This window comes from Gorilla gorilla, chromosome 4, assembly GCF_029281585.2.
Source record: "Gorilla gorilla gorilla isolate KB3781 chromosome 4, NHGRI_mGorGor1-v2.1_pri, whole genome shotgun sequence".
Taxonomy (NCBI): domain Eukaryota; kingdom Metazoa; phylum Chordata; class Mammalia; order Primates; family Hominidae; genus Gorilla; species Gorilla gorilla.
In genome coordinates, this window is record NC_073228.2 from 33,960,166 (window position 1) to 33,981,440 (window position 21,275).

Here is a 21,275-nt window from a genome sequence, read left to right on the forward strand (position 1 = left end):
GTCATGGACCACAAAGGCTAAAATATTTACTGACTCTTTACAGAAAAGATTTGCCAACCTGTCTAGATTTTTTAAAAATAGAAAACTGACATTAAAAATAAAAGATGCTCCAAGATAATTGAAAACATATATCTACACAAAAATTTGTACATCAATGTTCATAGCAGCACTAATCATAATAGTCAAAAAGTAGAAACAACCCAAACGTCCCTCAACAGATGAATAAACAAAATGTGATATACCCACACGTTACTCAGCTAGAAAAAGGAATGAAGTACTGATAAATGCTACGGCACAAATGAACCTTGAAAACATGCTAAGTGAAAGAAGCCAGAAACAAAAGGCCACATGTACAATTGCATTTATATGAAATGTCCAGATTAGGCAAATTCATAGAGATATAAGGTAGGTCAGTGGTTTCCCAGGGCTGGGGAGAAGAGGGAATGGCAAGTGACTGCAAATGGGTACACGATTTCTTTTGGGGGTGATAAAAATGTTCTAGAATTAGATAGTGGTTATGGCTGCACAAATTTGTGTATATGCTAAAAACTGCTGAACTGTATACCACCACCAAGTACAGGGCAATCCAGAGTTCAGTACAGGGCTCAGAACCTAGTGAAAAATTAGTCCTCTCTGCCACTGCAAATCAAAATCAAACCTGGCCTGGGAGTCAGATCAAGTTCTGCATCCCAATTGTTGCGAACATCCATGTGACCTTAGACAAGTTTCTTCCCTATTTCCTTCCCTATAACATGGGTATAATTGAGCAGGGAGGGAGAAGGCTGGTGGTGCAATAGGGTGTGAGGGGGGGATTTTGTTCTTTCCCTAACTTTATTAGATACCCTAATAATCAGTATCATCATCATCATCACCCATTTCTAAGCATTTTCACATACATGATGTCATTTGATCTTTCCCTTTAGAAAAGACACATATTGTTTCCATCTTACAGATGAAGAAATCGAGGATCTGAGAGATCAAGCAGCTTGTTCACGTTCATCCAGTGGGTGTTGGAGCTGGGATTCGACTCCAGGTCTTCTGATTCTAGATCTTGTTCTGCCTACACTACCACACTGTTTTTGCATGTTTGCATTCTCTCTAGAAAGCCCAAAACAGCAGTGTCCAGCAGCCTCACCACAAACACTGTACACCTTTATCTGGGCAAAGGGAGGAAGGAGAGGCAGAACCCGGGGTTCTGCTGGTTCTCTTTTCTCTTTCTTATGAACCTCTATATTGGCACAGTAGCAGTCTGTGGGTAGGAGTATTCACGCACATTGATGTGGACACCAAGCCCACATACATCACAGAGAGAGACACACAGGTACACCTGACCTCAACAGGCAACAGGTCATACTTGTTACTAGGGTAGTGAAGGGGCTATGCTTTTTGTTTAGGGGAGGCCTAAGAGGTCAGAACTCTAGGCGTCTGCTCTCCTTTCTAATACCAGGAGACCCATCTCTCCCAAAGGCCTTAAGGAGGAAGAGGTGGCTCCTTAATCCTTAGTAGAGAGGAGTAAGGAGGAGGGAGAAAGGAAAGTATCCTCACTGTCCTTGCTAAACCAGAGCCCCAAGAGAGGGAACATCAGGGATTCACTACTAAGAGATCTGGGCCTACATCTTAAAGAGCATCCATGAGACCCTTGCTGCCAAACCCAGTTAAGCCTTTGTGCATCACAGTGCTAAGTTCTAGTAATGCCACCAGCTACATGGGCTTTGCCACTCACCTTCTCTGATTCAGTTTGCTTATCCAAAAATGTGTCTAATGATTACTGAGTCTAGCTCAGGGGGGCGCTCTCGGGTTTCAGCAACATAAACTGAAATGCTTTAAAAATAAAATGCACTTTATGAACACACTATTTCATCCTCCCATACTGCCAAGCAAGAGTGGCTGAGGCTTGAATACACTTGGGAGTGACCCTCTCATGCCTTTCAAGGTAGCAAGGCTTGGGCAGCAACGAGAGCCATGCCTAAGGCAGCCATTCTCTTCAGAAAAGGCAAGGCTGCCCTGGGGCACCAGGCCTGTCCAGGCTTGCTCGCACCCTCCTTTTTTCATTTGAGCAATCTGTACGTATCAAGCACTTCCTACAGGACAGGCACTGTTCTGTTTACTTGAAGATAAGCAGTTAAGAGAAAAATGCTCTCACAGAGCTTATATTCTAGTTGTCACAGGCCAGAAAGTAAACAAAAAACAAATATGTCAAGCGTTGGCAGATGCTACGTGGAATTAAACCGGGTAAGGTTAATAGCGATGGGGGAGAGGTGCTATCTTGCACAGGATGTCAGAAAGCCTCTCTGATAAAAGGATGTTTGAGCAAAGACTGAAAGGAGGTGAGAGAATAATTTAGCGGGGAACCACACCTTAAATCTAGTCTGGAGGACACTAGAGTTCAGGGAACAGAGATCGACAGTGCCACAGCAACAAAGAAGATTCCCTACCATGCTGGTTATTATCCATTTGACTCCCTTAGATTGTCACCACCTTGCCCTTTCCTGCTGTTCCCTGTGGGGAAGGGGACTGAACCCTACAGACTGCATCCTGGGTCTGCCTTGTCATCTGCCATTTGGTTGGGTTCAGTCAAAGGGGGTCCCCAGAAGACTGGAGAACAGGATACAAGGAGCAGGGATATTGATGCTCCTATGGGCACAGTTCTAATAATGGCTGCATTCTTCCGAGAGAATTCCACAATTTCCATCTGCTTTCCACAGTCCCTTCAGTGACACATGCTCACATACTTTCCCATCCTGGGCCCCGAAAAGTGGAGGCTCATCTCCTCCAGGAAGCCCTGCAGGATTAGCCTTCCACATGAGCACTGTGCACCTACCTGTGCAGGAATGTGTTGTTCACAGATGCCACCTGGACTGCCTCTTTCATCAGGGAAGAAAGTAGATGAGCTTTGGCCCTGGAGACACTCATCCCTGATGAAATGTGAACTGTGGCCTCACTCTCCCTCCCAAAGCTCCAGCTCTGTCAAATTACTCACGACAGCTAAAGCAGTAACAGAAGTTGGGGCTCTACAGTCTCTCATCTTAATCCCTTAGGACCTCACTGCCCCAGAGGTAGAACTTCTCCCCAAGATCAGCCAACCACCTTCCTAACTGGAGGAACCCTATCTACCTACCTCCAACACTCAATAGCTCATTGCCCAGTTCATTTCCTTGATAACACATTTATCACTATTGGAAAAAGTTGATCAGTGTGTGTATGTCATAGAAGCGTAGAACTTGCCTGTCTCATTCTCCTCTGTGAACAGCATCCTAGGCCCAAGCATACAAGAACTCTTAAATATTTTTGAGTAAAGAAATAGTAACACAAAGAGGGCAAAGCACCTCTGGCTCCCTAACACCTCCAAGAGAATTGCAGTCACACGATGGTGGAGTCAGGGGTGGGCAGACACTCTCAGAAGTCTTGGTACTGCTGATTTCTCAAGTTGTATGTCTGGGCAACAGAGGATTCAGAGAATCACTTAGGTTCCACCAAAAGAGGCGCCATCTTTCTAAATATCCCCAGCTTTCCATTTCTGAGTGGACAGACCCTTTGCTAAATAGTCTCTAGGTTCAGGGAAGCCGAGAAGGGAGTATGAAAGATAAGAGCTTTGGGCAAAAGTTGAAGCAGCAAAGCTCAGGCAGGTCCATGACGGCAGCTGGGAAGGTAGCAGCTACTATCCCAAAGACACAAAATATGATTCACCCATCACCACCAAGGAAGGCAGAACCCAGGAGCCCTTAAGGGTGAGTGCTGCTGGTTAGTTTTCCTCTACTTAAGGGGCATAAGCCTAGGCACAAATAAGTGCTGCTACAGGCCAATCAGTATCTAGTGGCTGGTCTTCTCTTCAGTCCCCATTCTATTCCACCCTGGAGACTCTCCGCCCTCACCCACTGTGTGGCACCACTGCCACCAGGCCAACCCCTCATCCCCAAAGAGACCCAAACAGCGCAGAGGTGCATCAATCAACCTTTAATGTCCAAAAGAGGCGTGGATGCAGAGCATAGGAGATGTGGCAGGGTCTCAGGCCCTGCTCCAGAAATGAGGGAGAGATGAACACAAACCAGACACTTTCAACTGGCCACACAGTCTGGGAGGGCAGGGGGAAACACAGATTCGGACATTCATAAAAAAATAAAACCTAAAATCAAGCACTCAATTTTGTGCCCATTGAAGGGTTTGATAAAGGGAACTCAGTCACCACCCAGGTCCCCTCTCCCCTGCCAACATCACAAAGCAAGCTCGGCACACACTAAGGGCTTAGGGAGGGGTATTCTCCTGCCTCCCCCACCAGCCCCAAGAATGGACTTGAAAATAAAAGAATAAGCTGGATCCCCCACCCCCCCACATTGTCAACCCTACACGAGAGTTTTGAAGGCGACTCATGAAAATCAGCAGCTCAAACGGCAATGACCACCCCACCCCAAACCCCACCCCACTCCTATTTCATTAACAGACAAGATTTCCCCTGCATCCTCCTCAGAATCTCCTCCTCTCACAGCCCTGCTCCATCTCCTGTGTCCTGACTTCACCACTGCAAGACTGACCTCCTCCAAGGCTCCCAGAAGCTCCTCTTAGCTCTTTATCACTTCTATCCTCACCTCCCACCAGAGACTGCAACCATCCACAGTCACTGTCCCTCTGCACTGAGACCCAGCTCCAGAGCAGATGGCAGCATGGTCATCCTGTCCTGGGTGGTCCTCCTAAAGCCTTCCCAGGGAGCAGACAGCCACAGAGCAAGCAGAGTGTCTGGGCTAGATGACAGCAAGGAGGGGACACCTATCTTTATTTTCAAAACAGATATCCCCAGAGGCTTTTAGCATAAAGGCCCACTTAGAACTAACTGTGCCCCCTACCTACCCATACACCCTAGAGATTCCACACTGTCCTGCCCCCTCCCTCCCTTCTACCCCAAACCCCACACACACATACACACACATACACACACATATACACACATATTCACACATATACACAGAAGAGTCAAGGGAGACATCGATTTGGTTTGATTGCTAAGACCTAACTAAGGAACTACAGTCACCAGAAATTCCCTTGCCGGCCAACTAACAACAGGGGCTGCTCTAAGAGAACTCCAGAGGAATGAGGAAACTGAGGGCTAAGCAGGGAGCAGACAGGAGAAAAATGTAAAGAAAAAAAAGATTCAAGCTAATCCTACCCCAGCATCCTCCTGTCATGATCTCTGGCAGGAAGAACAAAAGAAGGTAATCCACAAAGACACAGCCCTTACTTAGAAATTCTGACAAAGACAGCAAGACAAATCTGCTCCCCACTCCCACACACCACAGACAAACACATCTCAGGGCCCCTAAAGAAGGCATCCCCACCCCACCCTCCGCCCCAAGCCACAGAATCACAGTTCAGTGGAATATTCTCCCTGGTACTAGATCAATCCCTCCACCTTTCTTCCTACCCCTTTTTCCTTGACAATCACAGCACTGTCCCCTTGCAGCCTCCCTGGCCCTCCCAAAGCAGCATCCACCGCCAGGAAGAGGCAGCTGCACAGTTTTAGTTCCACCTCCAGAGACCTATTTCTTTTCCTCAGCCCTCCTAGTCTTTCGGCCGCCTAGTCTCTGTGGTGGGCCTTTTATTTTGTATAGGGAAAGAAAGAGAAAAGGGAGAGGTGGGAGAGATTTCCTAGTGCAATACAACCAAAAAATATTTTTAAAGTCTTGAAAAATAAACATAAAGCAGCCTTCTTCCCCCAGGCAACTAAACAGAAAAGAGGTTTGGTTTTGTTTACTGCAACATACACATGAAATCGAGTATACAGTCCATGCAGTAGCACAGCCATTGGAGAGGACATCCTGATGCTGGCCCCAGTGCAAAACAGTTCCAGCAACGCCGCCTGCTTGCCATCGCTGCCGCCGCCACTGACACCTTCACCATGGCCACCTAGCCTGACTTGAAGAGGAGGATTGCAACTTGACCCAAGTAAAAATAGATGAAGTGCTTTGTCTCGTGTGTGACGTAGCTGCCAAAATTTCGGCCCACGATACAATGCCAGGTAGGGTTATATTTCTTGTCAAATTCCTAAAAAAGAACAAAGGTAGAGAAGAAAGGTAATTAGGGTAGCTGGAGAAGGAGAAATCAGAATGGGAGTCTCTCCCTGCAACTCCAGCACCGACACGTTTGGTTGTTATCACCCCCACCCCATCCCTCAGCCTCAGCTCCCCGAACCTCAAAAGCTCAGGTTTTAAAGCTGGCCAGGACACTCTTCCCCTCATTAATAATGGAACACCACAAAGCCTCCATTATTCGTCTCCCCTGAGCCTCCAGCACTCTACACCCTGATCATCTCTCCTCCCTCTAGCTACCCCACCCCCTCAAGCCACCCCTAACCCACCCTGGGATTCTTCAGCAAGGGAATCAAGAGGCCAGTGGAATAAAGGACCATTTGTCAAACACATGACACAAATGGGGAGCCACCACCCGCTGCCTCACACATTACTAAACCAGCATTTCCAAATGCTAAACACCAAGGCATTAGAGCAAAACAAGACCAAACATCGGGAGTACCAGGAGGCACTACTATATAAGACAACATTAAAGGCATTCCCGTGTGCCATGCACTGTGTGGGCTGTATGTACCAGAACAAGGACCTCCACCATGAGATCAAGGCAATTCCCTAAGGGGCACAAGTTCAGCATCAAAACCACAGGAAATCTTTAGAGCTAATCAGCTCCCTACTACCTTGTGGCTCAGCCTGCAGACTCAGTTCTAGAAGCATCCTGCCATGGCCATGAAAGGGCAGCAGCCCTCCACCATGGGCCCACCAATGCTGCCAACTCTGGGGTTCTATCCCTCAATATGCTCAACATACAACTTCTCTGGCCTCCTCACAGCCCCGATACCACACAACTCTCCAAGTACTAGGAGTAAATACTAAACCCAGCTTCAATCTTGGCTCAAGACTATGTGTAATACAGGAGAGCCAGTCACCTCCCTGGTTCTCATTTCTCCATCAGCAAAAAAAGAGCGCGGACCAGAAAATCTGGGGGTTCTTCTGGCTCTCAGAGTACAGGACAGCGAGAAGGTGGGCTCCCAAATAGCTCTGCCACCCTTGCTCCACACCCAAAAAAGTCCCTCAGGACTCCAGGAGTTCTTCTTTTTCATTCCACCCATTTGGGTAGGAAAACACAGTTCTGTAAAACTCAGAGACCCTACCACTTCCACTTCAATGGACCAGACTGCCACCATTCTTACACATGTTCTTGGGATGCCAGAGCTGAGAATACCAAATGCTGGGACTATGCCTCCAATGGATATGGATCCTGACTGGGAATCAGGGGGTCCCAGTACCCCTTTTCTTACTTTTGGCACAGCTGCTTCCTCACCATGTTAACCATATCCAGTGACAAATTCACTCAGGAATTTTTCAGGGACCAAACCTATGGCCCCATTATTGCTCATCCATTTCTTAAAAATTATATATTTGAGCCCACCCTTTTCTTAAGAATGTAGACAGAAAGGGGTGATGTAGTACCTGAGTCCTTTTTAAGGAAAAGAAAAGGAAACCTCCTACATGATGAGGATTATTACAGGCATATCCACTTTAAATGATGTAGTTCCCTGAAAATTTATACATCTTATTCTTTCAAATATCCTAGATTTTAATTTTGAATAGTTCTGAACTGGGCCAAAAATATTTAATTCTGAAGTTTCTCTGCATAATCTTATCCTTCCCCAATGCCTTGCAGTAGCATAATTATCTGTAAAAGTAAACATACACACACACACACCTGGCAGAGCTATTAACAACTCCTAAGGTGAATGCTTGGGCAATTCGGAATCACTCGCTAGTTTGTCTGCTTTGCAAGTTCCTAGGGTTTTGTTTGCACAGGATATACGGGCTTTCTTATGTCCCCAGCTCCAGATCTCCCCGGAGGTTAGCTCAGCTGTCGATCCCCACCCCTGGCCATCAGTCCCAGCTCTCCCAGCACACCTTCTTGATATAGGCAGCAATGTCCTTCTCTATATTGTACTTCTCCATGGCCTGCGTGGCGCAGTCAACGGCATCCTGTTGCATGTCCTCAGACATGTCTGCATTCTTGATCACTGCCTTCCGGTCAGACATGGTGTGACACTACAGAAGGAGCAGAGAGGTAAGGCTGACAACTCCTTGCTCTGGGCAGTGAACATTAGCTACTGGGTGTGGGGTCTCAGTGCAAGAGGGGAGTATAGAAGGTGAGGGCAACAGAAAACACGGATGTGAAGCATTAGGAGAGGGAGCCCCTAAGCTTTGGCAGAGACATTGTTCCCACCCTGGGAAATATAGGGCCAATAGGAGATAATAACTCATCAGTTTTTATCATAGGTAAAATGAGGTTTTCCAACTCTAAAATTTACTTCCGATATTCTGAAGAGCACCAATAGTCAAGATTATATTACAGTGTACATCTACTAGCTGTGTCATTGGGCAAGTTACTTAATCCTTGTGTTTTTATGTCATTATCTGTAAAATGGGGACTAAGGGTTGTCCTGAGAATAAACCAGGTGTCCTAACATTTGAACAGAATTAAGTCCCTGATTTAATGACCATTCATTACATCATTGGCATCATAGCAGAAAGAAGCTGGACTAGGACTCAGTAGGCCTGACTCCTGGTCCTGAGTTTATCTCTTGTGGTCTTAGACAAATCACTTGGCCTTCCTACATTTGATTATTTTCATTTTAGCAGGTGAGGATAGCTCTCTATCGGGAGTTGTTGTAAGGATTAACTGAAGTTATATGAGAGCATCTGCACACAAGGACAGTCTACAAGGGGACTGTCCATCAGCCAGATCCAGCCTACCACCTGTTTTTGTAAAATAAAGTGTTGGAGCAACATGCTACGATGGCAGAGTTGAGTACTTCCAAGAGACTATTTGGCCTGCAAAGCCAAAAATATTTCCTATCTGGCCCTTCACAGAAAAATGCTGCCAACCCCTGCCCTATACAAAAAGGGGCAGGGTATATTCCAGGCCACCAATGTCCAGTGGGGCAGAGATAATGATAATTATGCCTTCTCTCAAGTACTCCAGGCTGAGATGCCCCTAAGAGGTAGAGAGGGTGGGAAGGCAACCTCAGACTTGGCTGGTCGGTCACACAGGACATGTCTCTCTCTGTCCCATCCTCCCCTCTGCTTCCCCACTCTCCTTAGTACAATGTTCATTCTTTAAAGCCCAATATAATTTTTGAAAGCCCTAGATTTTGGACCCAGCTTCAACACTGATTTGTCATCTCTTTGGTGCGTTGCTTCCTCATGTCAAACTTATTCATTCATTCAAAAAGTACTGACCTATTAGGTGATGTGAAAGGTATTATGTTAGGGGACAATTTTCCTCAAAGGAATGCTGAAGCCTTCCTTCCCCTAAAAAAACAGAGACTTGGGAAAAACCTGGAGATAAAGCATTTTAAAAAGGTGCCTAAGAAAGGTAAAGAATTACTATTTTAATAGCCTTGTTTCATATCCCTGCTATCAGGGCCATGCCATTCATGCCACAGCAACCACAGTTTCCAGGCAGACCCTGCATGGACCCTTCTTGGGACGAGCGGAATCTCAGGACATGCCTGACAGGTGGCAACATGTGAGGTACTATGCAGGAACAGAGGGGATGAGCCCTTTGTCCTTGACCACAGTTCCAACACATGGAGCAGTAACAATCTCCCCCATCATCCCACCCCTAAAAGCACCCCTCTGTGGCCCAGCCCAATGGACAAGAGATGCTGTCATTCCAGCTCTATCTGATACAAGGCTACACAGGAGACTGCCTGCTCAAGGACATATCCCTGGTATCATTCCAGGCCACCTTGATCTCTGAGTTCACAATAGCCTGTGGGCTAGATGGCTGAAAGGGAAAACAGAACTCACCACCACCATTTCAGCCTGCACCACATGCAGAGAATGCACACATGCCAGCTGCCAGCCAGGCAGCCCTTGACCGCATCCAAGGCCCCTTCATCTAGATAGCACTGCCAAACTAAGCAGGGCTGGTTCCACTTCGGCAGAAACTGGCAGAGCAAAGAGGTAGTAGACCAGCACCCTCTGCCCCCACATTCTGGAGAGGAAAAGTCAGAGCCTCAACTGGAGTCTGTGAGCACCATGTGGTGCTGAGGAAAGATTCGGAGAACCCTGTTCAAGGAATGACTAGTTACGTGACCTTGGGCAAATCAACATCTTCATTTTAAATACTAATGGTTGAAATGAGATAAATGGGGTAAACTCAATGGGTCTGAGCAAAGGTACAACAGCAGCACAGGGAGAAAGGTTCTTACATTATAAGGCTCTGTATAAGTAAAGAAAAACTAGTGTCACCTGGTGGCCTATTCCAGGTTACCACTCAGAAGGGGGCACTGTTTACAAACCCAGGGGTGGGGGTGGGGCCTGGTTAGACAGCAAAGTGAAAGTATGAAATTGGCACCATTTTGCCTGCAAGCTCACCTGCTCCACTGCCTCATTCCCAAAGTCCAAAGGAGCAACTTTGTTACAGTAATTAAAAGCCACCTTACTCTCCAGGAAAGAGCCTGCGGTTACATAATATTGGTCTTATGACTACAATGGCACGATTCTTCACCCCTGGCCCCCCAGGCATCTGAGAGAGGTGAAGCCCAACCCCTACCACCCCTGTCCAAGGTGCCGGTGAGCAAAGCACAGGAAGGTGTCCAGCCTAGCCCCTCCCTCCTTGGGAAAAAGCAAGGGACCTGGCCTCCAGATAGGAGGAAGATGGCCAGAGGGCCCCAGGCCAGCCGCCTCAGTCACGAGCCAGGGCTCCTGTGAAAAGCACAAAGGGCACCCCAGGACAGCTCCCATCCTCTATTCCTGGTTTTGCAACCAAAAAAAAAAGGCTAAATCTCCGAATGACACGGACCACCATCCCCACCCACCAATACACACACACTTCTACTTCCCTCTTCGGGCTCTCCAAGTGGGCCGTATCCCTCCACTATCCCATCCTCCAGAGCGCTGCGGTTCCGAAGGGCAGCACCTGGGGAACGAGGAAGCATCCTCCTTCCCCCGCACCTCCCGCTCGCGCCGCCGGCCAGGTCCGCAGGCCCCGGCCGGTCGGCCGCCCTCCCCCACCCGGCCTGGAACAGCGCCGGAGTGACTGGGCGTCCTCCCTGCAGGAAGGACGCCCCAGAGGGTGGCGGTGGCGGCAGGAGGAGCCGCGTCACGCCCGAGCCCTCTCCACCCCCTCTTCCCCGGCCCCTGACATCAGGGGCCTCCACGCAGCGCAGAGAGACTCCCGGGGGGCGGGGGCAGCGGCAGCTCCGCAGCCCGGGCCTCCAGCAGCGCCACGAGGGTGGCCGGGGCAAAGGGTGGCGCAGCCCGGGCTGCGCCGAGAGGGAGGAGTGGCGGGGGCGCGCTGCGCTGCCCGGACCGTCAACGCCAAGGGCTGCGGGGCCAGCCCTGTTCCAGGCCTTGGGGCCGGCTAAAGAGGCCGCAGGGCCACCGCGGCGAGGGCCGGGTCGTGTAGAGTCGCACGCGACGGGCACAGGCCCGCCACCCGGGGGACGCCCCCACCCACCGCTCACCTTCAAGGAGGCGAGTCCGCACGGGGCCCTGGGGAGCAGCGATGGCCCGAGGCAGAACACAGGCAGGGGCGGTGTTCCCTGGGCTCCTCCTGCAGCTGCAGCAGCCGCCGCCGCCGCGGTCTCCGGCTCCCGCAGCCCGAGGCCGATCGCTCCCTGCCGCGGTCCGCCCTTGGAGTTTCGCCGGCCGCCCGCGCTCCGCCTCGCGCCGCCCGCCCGCCCGCCCGCTCCGCACTGGCGCCTCACAGCTCCGCTCCGCTCTGCCGCTGAGAGCGGCTGACGCGCGGCCCCAGCTGAAATAGTGCCCCGCCCCCGCCCCCCCGCCGCGCGCGCCGCCGTCCGCGCTCCCCATTGGCTGAGCCCGCCCGGCCCCGCACTGCGGGCTTCTCCCCGCGCCGCTCTCGCCCCACATCTTGTTTCCTCCCACAATGCCTCAGGGCGGAGGGAGGGGGTGGGGAGGAGGAGCTGGAGCGGGTGGGGGAGGGAGCCGTGGCCTTAAGAAAGGAGAGGAATGCGGACCCCTCCGCCCGGGGCTGGAGAGGCCAGGCCTGAAAAGGAATAAAGAGACATGGTCCTGAGAGAGGAGGAGAGGAAAGGGTGTGGAGACCCCCAGTCCCAAGGAGAAAAAAGGGAGAGGGGGATGGAGATTTCAGACCCAGGGAACAGATGGGGCTGAGGTAGAGACCCCAACCTTAGAGAGGGGAGGAGATGAAGTCACCAGCCTCAGAGGAAAAGACAGGACACTCCCTCCTCCCGTATCTGTGAGAAAGAGAGGGACAGCCAGCCCTATGGAGAGAGAGAGGCATAGGAGCCCCAGGACTCCCTCCCCTCACCTTCCGGGAAGGTCCCTTCTTCCTCCTTTGTTCTTTGAGGCTGAGGGACCTAAACTCCCAGCTGGGCCCCCAGCCGGTATTTGTCTACAGGAGCAATGGAGACAGAGCCGAAGCAAAATTGATGGGGCTGTGTCTTTGGTACGCAGGCCTCTGCTGTCCTTGCACATTTATGGCCTTGGGGTCCTGGGATGGGGGTGAGAGTGAGCGATTTCTTGTCGTCTGTCCCTGCCTGTCCAGGTAGACAAGGTTGGAGGAGAGTGAATAGAAGCCCCTAGAGGTGGTGCCTGTCAGAGCTGTGAGGAGCCTTCAAAAACCACCCATCCACACCCCTCACTTTATAAAGGAGAGAATCCAAGTACAGACAGCCCTGCCAGATCCCGCAGGTCAGGCTTGACTTGCTTCTAGCTGAAAAGCGGTGCACCCAGGAAGCAGCCCCTCTGGAGGCTCAAGAGACTACTTCTGGGAGAGTGGGTGTGAACGTGCGCGTTGGGAGCCTGCCTGCCCTCACTCCATCCCACCCCAGGAAAGATCCTCAGGCCTGCGGTTTTCTTTCTGGTCTGTTTTATACAGAAGTGTCTACCTCAAGGGCTGACCAGCCTTTATTGGGAACCAAGCATTTTGGCCATACAGTAGGGATTAAGAAGCTGCCAGGGATAGCTCCCACTCCCATCTTTTTCCCTTCGCCTCTCCAAACCATGGTCAGGAAGTCAGGCTTGCCCTGGCCCTGGCCTGCTCTGGTTTGAAGCATCAAAAGTTACTGTTCCTTATGTGTCAGGGGAAACCTGGAAAAATCATTCCCTCTGGTTACTGCTTTCCACAGTTCTGTCCTCTAACAACCTCAGTTGGGGGATTTCAGAGAGCAGTTAAGGCCTGGGATATCCCCTCACACTAAGGGTATTCTGACCTGCTCTGGTTTGAAGCATCAAAAGTTAGTGTTCCTTATGTGTCAGGGGAAACCTGGAAAAATCATTCCCTCTGGTTACTGCTTTCCACAGTTCTGTCCTCTAACAACCTCAGTTGGGGGATTTCAGAGAGCAGTTAAGGCCTGGGATATCCCCTCACACTAAGGGTATTCTGATGTCAGTCTTTGTGTTCATGAATGGGAGGCGTGGCCTCTATGGGAGGAAGGGAGGGAGACGAGGAAGGATGATTTATACACTTAGGGCTTGTGCGGGGCTAATCGCCTGGATTGCTTGGAGAAAGAGAGGCTAGTACCCCCTTTCTCCAACAGTCCTTAGTTTCCAGGGCCTGAAGGTCAGATCTGCCATGTATGGTTGCACAGGTCATTCACTGCGCAAGAGTATCCAACCAATGGAGCAAGTGAGTGCTAAAATACAGCCGGCACACTGCTTGCTAACCTGTGTGTCACGGTACAAGCCAGTGTCCAACCAGAAGATGACTTCTTTCAAGTGTTCCCAAGGGTTACTATGAGCTAGCAGTGGCCCTTCAAAGGCCATGCTGCCAGGGCATAAATCCTCCCTCTCCCTGCTCCCGTTCCCTGAAGTACAATAGGGATAAGAGCTTGCTCATTTCCAGGCTGTGGTGTGGTGGACACAAGGGCACAAAGAACTTCAACTAACAGAAGTCAGAGCCAAGGGTTTTCACTTTTAGGAAATGTGAATATCAGTGCTTTTGCGTGTGTGTGTGTGTGTCAAGGACTAAACTGTAGAATAACAGGGAGATGTGTTAATAGTATGGTTTATAAATAATAGTAAGTAATCCTCATGAATCCCTTGCTCTATGTCAGGCTCTATTCTCAGCGTTTTAAATGCAATGCGTTCCATTTAATCCCAGAAGCTGCCTTTTGAAGTGCATATATGACTATCACCCTGTACAGATGATCAAACTACAGTTTAGAGAAGTTCAGTAACTTACCCAAGATTATCCAATTTGTCAGTAGCAGGATTCAACTCCAGATTGTTTCCACTGCCTACAATCTTAGCCATTATACTATACTGCATCCTAACAGAGAAAAGAGGAGAGAAAGTGTAAAACAGAGTTTGGCCCTCCATCTAAATTATACCAGTATTTCTTAAACTTATCTGACTCCAAAGCCCTTTTTTTAATCCAAACATTTATTAACATCTCCAGGAACTACTATTCCACAGGACACAGTTTGGGAAACTTGTGATATACTAATTACTGCTATTTGTGTAAAATGCTTACTGTTCAGGATAATTACTATGCAACATAGTCACTGTTATAATTAATATGTTAGCTTAACTTGGTGAATGTTTTTATTTGATACAGCTACACTGTTTGTGATTGCCCAGTTTCCTGTTGCCCAGATAACACGGTCATGTCTTCTGACTTAAAAATCAAAATCAGACTGTTGTTTTTGGCTCTTTGGTGGACCCGTTTCCATCTGGCTACTTCTTTAACTTCGGGGTTCCCCAGGGCTCTTTGCTTCCTTCACTGCTCAACTTAGAAATTTCACCCACATTCATGGTTTTTACCATGATCTGGGCCCTGATGACCCCCTAATGCCTGGACCTCTCCACTGTGGATGCCCCACAGGCTCTTCAGACTCTTCGCATACACACATATAAAGCAGTGGGCCAGAATGCATGGATTCTGTCCTTTTTCCACCACTCTACCAGCTGTGCAGATTTGGCTAAGCTATTCAACATTTCCAAATTTCATTTTCCTCATCTATAAATTGAGAATCATATCCACTTCATGGAGTTAAGAGAAAATGCATGAAGAAGTCCTGGCACAGTGCCTGGTTCATATATGTGATTAATAAATGTTAGCCATCGCCAACATCTCTGTCCCAGACTTGTTCCCCTTCCCTGTATTTCCTATCTCAGTTTATGGCCCCATTATCCACCCAGGCACAAGCCAGAAACCCTAGATTTGTGCCTCTCCCTCACCCACCATGTCTCCATCACTGCTCATCTCTTGGATATTTTTCCAATCCATGCCTTCCTTCTCATTATGAATCCCCTGCATCAGACACTCATCATCTCTTCCAGTTGGTTCTCTGTCTCCATTCTTGGCTCCTCTGCCTTAGATCTACACTACTGTGATCTATCTAAAATGCAGATATCCTCAGGCATGCCCCTCTTTCCTGCTCAGAATAAACACTAACTCCTTTCCCATAATTTAACCTCCACACGTGCACACCTGCTTCTCTGCCTTATGTCCCCACACTTTCCATCTCGTTCTTCCTGCTTTAGTAACACCATCCACTGCCTGTCGTTTCCCTACACGCAGATTCCACACCTGAGCTCATGTGGCTCTCTTGCCTGTGAGGCTTGGAGCTTTTTTCCTGGCTGACTCCTTTGGATGTCATCTACCAAGCCCCTGAACCCCAGAGGGAATGCATACCCCTCTTCTGTGCCCTGTAACATCCAGGAGTTTTCACTGACCACTTACCATTAAATATGTCAGTCTTATGTTTGTCTGTAGTTCCTTTCAGGTGAGAATCACGTCTTACTTATGTGTGGCTGCAGGACCTAGCATAGTTCCTGAAACATGGGAAGTTCTCTGTAAACATTCTATAAACTAATTGTGCCCATTAATGACTGAAAAGTACAGCTTGGAAGGACACTGTTTCTCCACCCCAAAGAACAGTGTCCAGGCTCTCTCTGTCAAGAACCAGCAATGTATACTATTAACACTGGGCCCTTCCTGCCCTAAACAAGTTGCCAGGTAAAATAATTCATTGTTAGTCCTAGGGAAACTCCAACCCTGGTTTCTCAATTGATTTCCTCCTCACACTGTCTGCTGGGTATTTGACTAATGTCCTTACAGGTAAACACAATCCAACTCCAGCTGACTGGATCATCTAGAGGAAAAAGACCGTGGAGGTGACAGAAGTTGTTTTGCCTAGCCCTTTAGCATTGACCTGCTTCAAGATCTCCAGGAAATTGTAGAAGGTTGGGAAAGACACACCTTGACACTCCCATTGCAATGCAGACCCTGGTGCCAGTCTCCCCTCTCAAGTCCCATGTGACTAGAACTGCTGAAATCCACCTCAATTCTTTGCTGATTTCTTGGGTGACCTTGCAAGACATATTTCCCTGGGCAACTATTTACCAAGCCCTAAATATTGTCCCTCCTTGGCTGGGAGCGGTGGTTCACTCTTGTAATCCCAGCACTTTGGGAGGCTGAGGCAGGCGGATCACAAGGTCAAGAGATCGAGATCAACCTGGTCAACATGGTGAAACCCTGTCTCTACTAAAAATACAAAAATTAGCTGGGCATGGTGGTGGGCACCTGTAATGCCAGCTACTCGGGAGCCTAAGGCAGGAGAATCACTTGAACCCAGGAGGCAGAGGTTGCAGTGAGCCAAGATTGCACCACTGCACTCCAGCCTGGGTGACGGAGTGAGACTCTGTCTCAAAAAAAACAAAAAAATTGTCCCTCCTGTCTCCAAACTCCCTGAGGAACCAGCCAAGTTCAACCACTTGAACTAGTGAGATAAGCTCTGGACTAAGAGTCAAGGAGGAAGTCCCAAGCCATATTCAGCTGCTAGTCAAGTCATTTCACCTCTCAGACTCTGGATTTCTTCATCTGAAAGATGTAGGACTGGCTGATCTGCAAGGTCCCCAGCAGCCCCAAAGTCTATGATTCTCTATTTCAATAACCCCATTACAAAGGATACCTTCTCTGATCCACTCAGTCAGAATTCACACCAAATGAGTTCCTTGAGAGTTGGGATATCATTTTGCTCATCTTTTTATTCCCCTAAGAAACAACATGACTTGATCTAGTTTAGATTCAATGAATTGTTTAGAGTTTCAATTAAAATATTAAAGCAAATGATCACCAAATAGAAACTACAGAGAAGATGCCCAGTGGAAGTCATGGTGTTCAGGTCATGACTCCTCATAATTTAAAAGTTTTCCTCCTTCATTGTATGGACAACCCTGAGAAACCCTGTCTTTGCCATCAAGAGAGAATCAAGACAATGATATGGAAATGACTAGCCTTGAATACCTTAAAAGACCAAGTTAGTGTTCTTAGGTGCAAGAAATACCTGAAGGAAAACAAACAGGCCTGGAGTAGCCACCCTGACTCCAGGGAGCAGCAGCCAGGGAACAGTTGCCTCAGAGCATCCCAGTAAGGCAAATCCACTGTTCTCCTGGAGTCTCCCCACTCTCCACTCAAATTCCCGGTGAAGTCATATGTCCACCTTTTGGTCACAAAAGAGGAGGGCAGAAAGCCTGATTGACAGACCTTCTGAGATCGAGGAAGGAAGAGCTGACAGGGGAAAGTCCACCAGTGGTTATAAGAAGTAAGAAGCCGCCGATGTCCACTCTCTTGAGAGCCTCAAGAGAGGGAGGCAGAGTCACATATGAGGGAAATCCTTGTCCCCACTGTCATAAAAATGTACACTATGGTCTTTCACCGTTGGTCCCTGACAGTGAGGTGGGGAATGGGGGTGGGGAGCCCTACCAAATGAGACTAGTGCAATTTTGCCTTCCTTTTTGAGGATAATTTTGAAGAAAAACTTTGCCTTGTCAGGCATGTTGTAGTTTATTCAAGGTGACAAAAAAAAATTATTGGGAAGACAGAAGTGGGCAGATCACTTGAGGGTAAAAGTTTGAGACCAGCCTGGACAACATGGCAAAACCCTGTCTCTACTAAAAATACAAAAATTAGCCAGGTGTGATGGCACATGCCTGCAATGCCAGCTACTCCGGAGGCTGAGGTATGAGAATTGCTTGAACACAGGAGGCAGAAGTTGCAGTGAGCAGAGACTGTGTCACTGCATTCTAGCCTGGGTGACAGAGCAAGACTCTTTCTAAAACTAAAACAAAAACAAAACCTTTTTTGGGATCTTCTCACTAGGAAAATGGAGGGCCCCCCTTTACATTTCAACTTAATATTACACACACACACACACACACACACACACCCCTCAGCTTAATTGAGATATAATTCACATATCATAAAATGTATCTTTATAATGTGCACAATTCAGTGGTTTTCAGTATATTTTCACTGACCACAGGTTTCATTTTGCCGGGGGGTAGGGTGGGAATATACCAAGGTGTGGAATTTCTGGGTTTTATGTTAACTCTATGCTATCCTTTTGAGGAATGGCCAGACTGTTTTCAAAAGTGCCTGCATTTTATATTCCTACAAGCAGTGTTGGAGGGTTTCAGTGTCTCCTCATCCTCACCAACACATTATTATTTGCCTTTTTTATTATAGCCATCCTAGGGACTGTGAAGTGGTGTCTCATTGTGGTTTTTATTTGCATTTCCTTAATAGCTAATGATGTTGGCCATCTTTTCTTATATGCTTATGGACCATTTGTATATCTTTTGAGGAGAGATGTCTATTCAGATTCTTTGCCCATTTTTCATTGGATTTTTTATTATTATTATTGAGTTGATGGTGTTCTTTATGTATTGTGGATACTAGACTTTCATCAAAGATTTAATTTTGCAAATGTTTTCTCCCATTCCATGGGCCTGTATTTTCACTTTCTTGCTAGGGTCCTTGGAAATACAAAAGTTTTACTTTGGGTGAAGTCCAATTTGTCTGTTTTTTTCTCTTGTCACTTGTGCTTTTGATGTCATGTCCAAGAAACTATTGCCTAACCCAAGATCACAAAGATTTACTCCTACATTTTTTTCTAAGAATTTTAGCTCTTGCATTTAGGTCAGTGATCTATTTTGAGTTGACTTTTGTGTATGGTGTGAGGTAGAGTCCAACATCATTTGTTTTACATGTGGATACCCAGTTGTCCCACATCAATGGTTGAAAAGGCTATCCTTTCACCACTAAATTGTCTTGACACCATTATAAAAAATCAGTTGCCTATAAATGTAAGTTTCCAAACTGCCAATTCTATTTCAATGATCTACATATTTATCTTTATGCCAGTACCACACTGTCCTCATGACTGTAGCTAAGTAGTAAATTGTGAAATCTGGAAGTGTGAATCCTCCATCTTTGCTCTAATTTTTATTATTTGTTGTCTATTCTGAGTCCTTTGCATTTCCATATGACTGGTAGGACCAGCTTATCAATTTCTGTTAAAAATCCAGCTGGGATTTTTGATAGGGATTGTGTTGAATGGTAGATCAATTTGGGGAGTATTGCCATCTTAACAATATGAAGTTTTCCAGTCCATGAACATGGATGTCTTTCCATTTAGTTAAGTCTTCTTTAATTTCTTTTAATAATGTGTTCTAATTTTCAGTGTACATGTCTTGCACATCTTTCACTACATATATTCCCTGAGTAATTATTTTTGATGCCATTTTTAATTGAATTGTTTTCATAATTTCATGTTCAGATTGTAATCATTGCTAGTATATAAAATACAATTGATTTTTGTATATGATTTTTGTATACAATTGATTTTTGCATTTTCTGTATGCAAAATCATGTCATCTATGATAGTTTTACTTCTTCTTTTAAAATCTGGGTGTCTTTTATTCATTTTTCTTGCCTAATTGTCCTAGATAGAACCTTCAGTATATTATTCAGTAGGGTTAGTGAGAGCAGTCATCCTTGACTTCTTCCCTATCTTAGGGGAAAAGCTTTCAGTCTTTCACCATTAATGTTAGATGTGGGAGGTTTGTAGGTGCTTTTATCAAGTTAAGGAAGTTCACTCCCATCCCTAGTTTGTTGAGTGTTTTTATCATGAAATTTTATCAAATTGTCAAATGCTTGTTCTGCATCTATTGACATGATCATGTGGCTTTTATCCTTTATTATTAGTATGGTGTATTACATTGATAGATTTTCTTTTTTCTTTCTACTTATTTTTTACTTTTTTTGAAAGGGTCTTACTGTGCCACCCAGTAGTGTGATCACGGCTCACTGCAGACTTGACCTCCCAAGATTCAGTGATCCTCTCACCTCAGCTTCCCAAGCACCTGAGACCATAGGCACATGCAATGACACCTGGCTAATTAAAAAAAAATTTTTTTTTTGTAAAGACAGCGTCTCACTATGTTGCTTAGGCTGGTCTTGAACTCCTGGACTCAAGCTATTCTCCCACCTTGGCTTCCCAAAGTGCTGGGATTACAGGTGTGAGCCACTGCACCTGGCCTATTGAGTGATTTTCAAATGTTAAGCCAATCTTGCATTCCTGGGATAAATCCCACTTGGTCATGATGTATAATCCTTTTTATATGTTGCCATGTTCACTTTGTTAGTATTTTGTTGAAGATTTTTGCATCTATATTTATGAGTGATATTGATGGGTTTTGTTTGTTTGTTTGTTTGTTTGTTTGTTTTTGAGATGGAATTTATCTCTTGTCGCCCAGGCTGGAGTGCAATGGCACAATCTCGGCTCACTGCAACGTCCGCCTCCCAGGTTCAAGCAACTCTCCTGCCTCAGCCTCAGAGTAGGTGGGATTACAGGCGCCTGCCACAAGGCCCAGCTAATTTTTGTATTTTTAGTAGAGACAGGGTTTCGCCATGTTGGCCAGGCTGGTCTCGAACTCCTGACCACCCACCTTGGCCTCCCAAAGTGCTGGGATTATAGGCATGAGCCACTGTGCCCAGCTGATAGTTTTCTTACGACGTCTTCTGGTTTTGGTATCTGGGTAATACTGAACTCATGAAATAAGTTGGAAAGTGTTACTATTCCATTTTTGAAAGAGTATAAAGGACTGATTTTAATTCTTTAAACATTTAGTAGAATTCACCAGTGAAGCCATCAGGGCCTGGAATTTTCCGTGTGGGAAGTTTTTGAGATAGTATAATGCAATCTCTTTTCTTGTCCTATTCAGATTACCTGTTTCTTGAGATAGTTTTAGTAGTCTGTGTCTTTCTAAAAATGTGTGTGTTTTATCTAGGCTATCCACTTTGTTCATAGTATCTCCTTAAAATCTCTTTTACTTCTTTTTTTAAATTTTTATTTTAGGTTCAGGAATACATGCGAAGGTTTGTTACATAGAGAAACACGTGTCACAGGAGTTTGTTGTACATATTATTACATCACCCAGGTATTAAGC

The 21,275-nt window shown here is 46.9% G+C and overlaps 1 protein-coding gene across 3 annotated transcripts; it reads right to left on the reverse strand.

The window, feature by feature from the left end:
* Positions 1–3,939: 3,939 nt before the first annotated feature.
* On the reverse strand, positions 3,940–13,339 carry DYNLL2 (dynein light chain LC8-type 2). Of its 3 annotated transcripts, XM_019028148.3 has the most exons (4): positions 13,250–13,339; positions 12,346–12,574; positions 7,947–8,087; positions 3,940–6,033 (listed from the first exon to the last, which is right to left on the reverse strand). In XM_019028148.3, the coding sequence occupies exons 3-4, from the start codon at positions 8,076–8,078 to the stop codon at positions 5,896–5,898; spliced, it is 270 nt and encodes an 89-aa protein (XP_018883693.1). In that variant the 5' UTR covers positions 8,079–8,087; positions 12,346–12,574; positions 13,250–13,339; the 3' UTR covers positions 3,940–5,895. The 3 variants fall into 3 exon arrangements, with proteins under 3 accessions (XP_018883693.1, XP_004041315.1, XP_018883694.1); XM_004041267.4 differs by lacking the exons at positions 12,346–12,574; positions 13,250–13,339 and adding an exon at positions 11,516–11,794; XM_019028149.3 differs by lacking the exons at positions 12,346–12,574; positions 13,250–13,339 and adding an exon at positions 10,425–10,507.
* Positions 13,340–21,275: the final 7,936 nt, after the last annotated feature.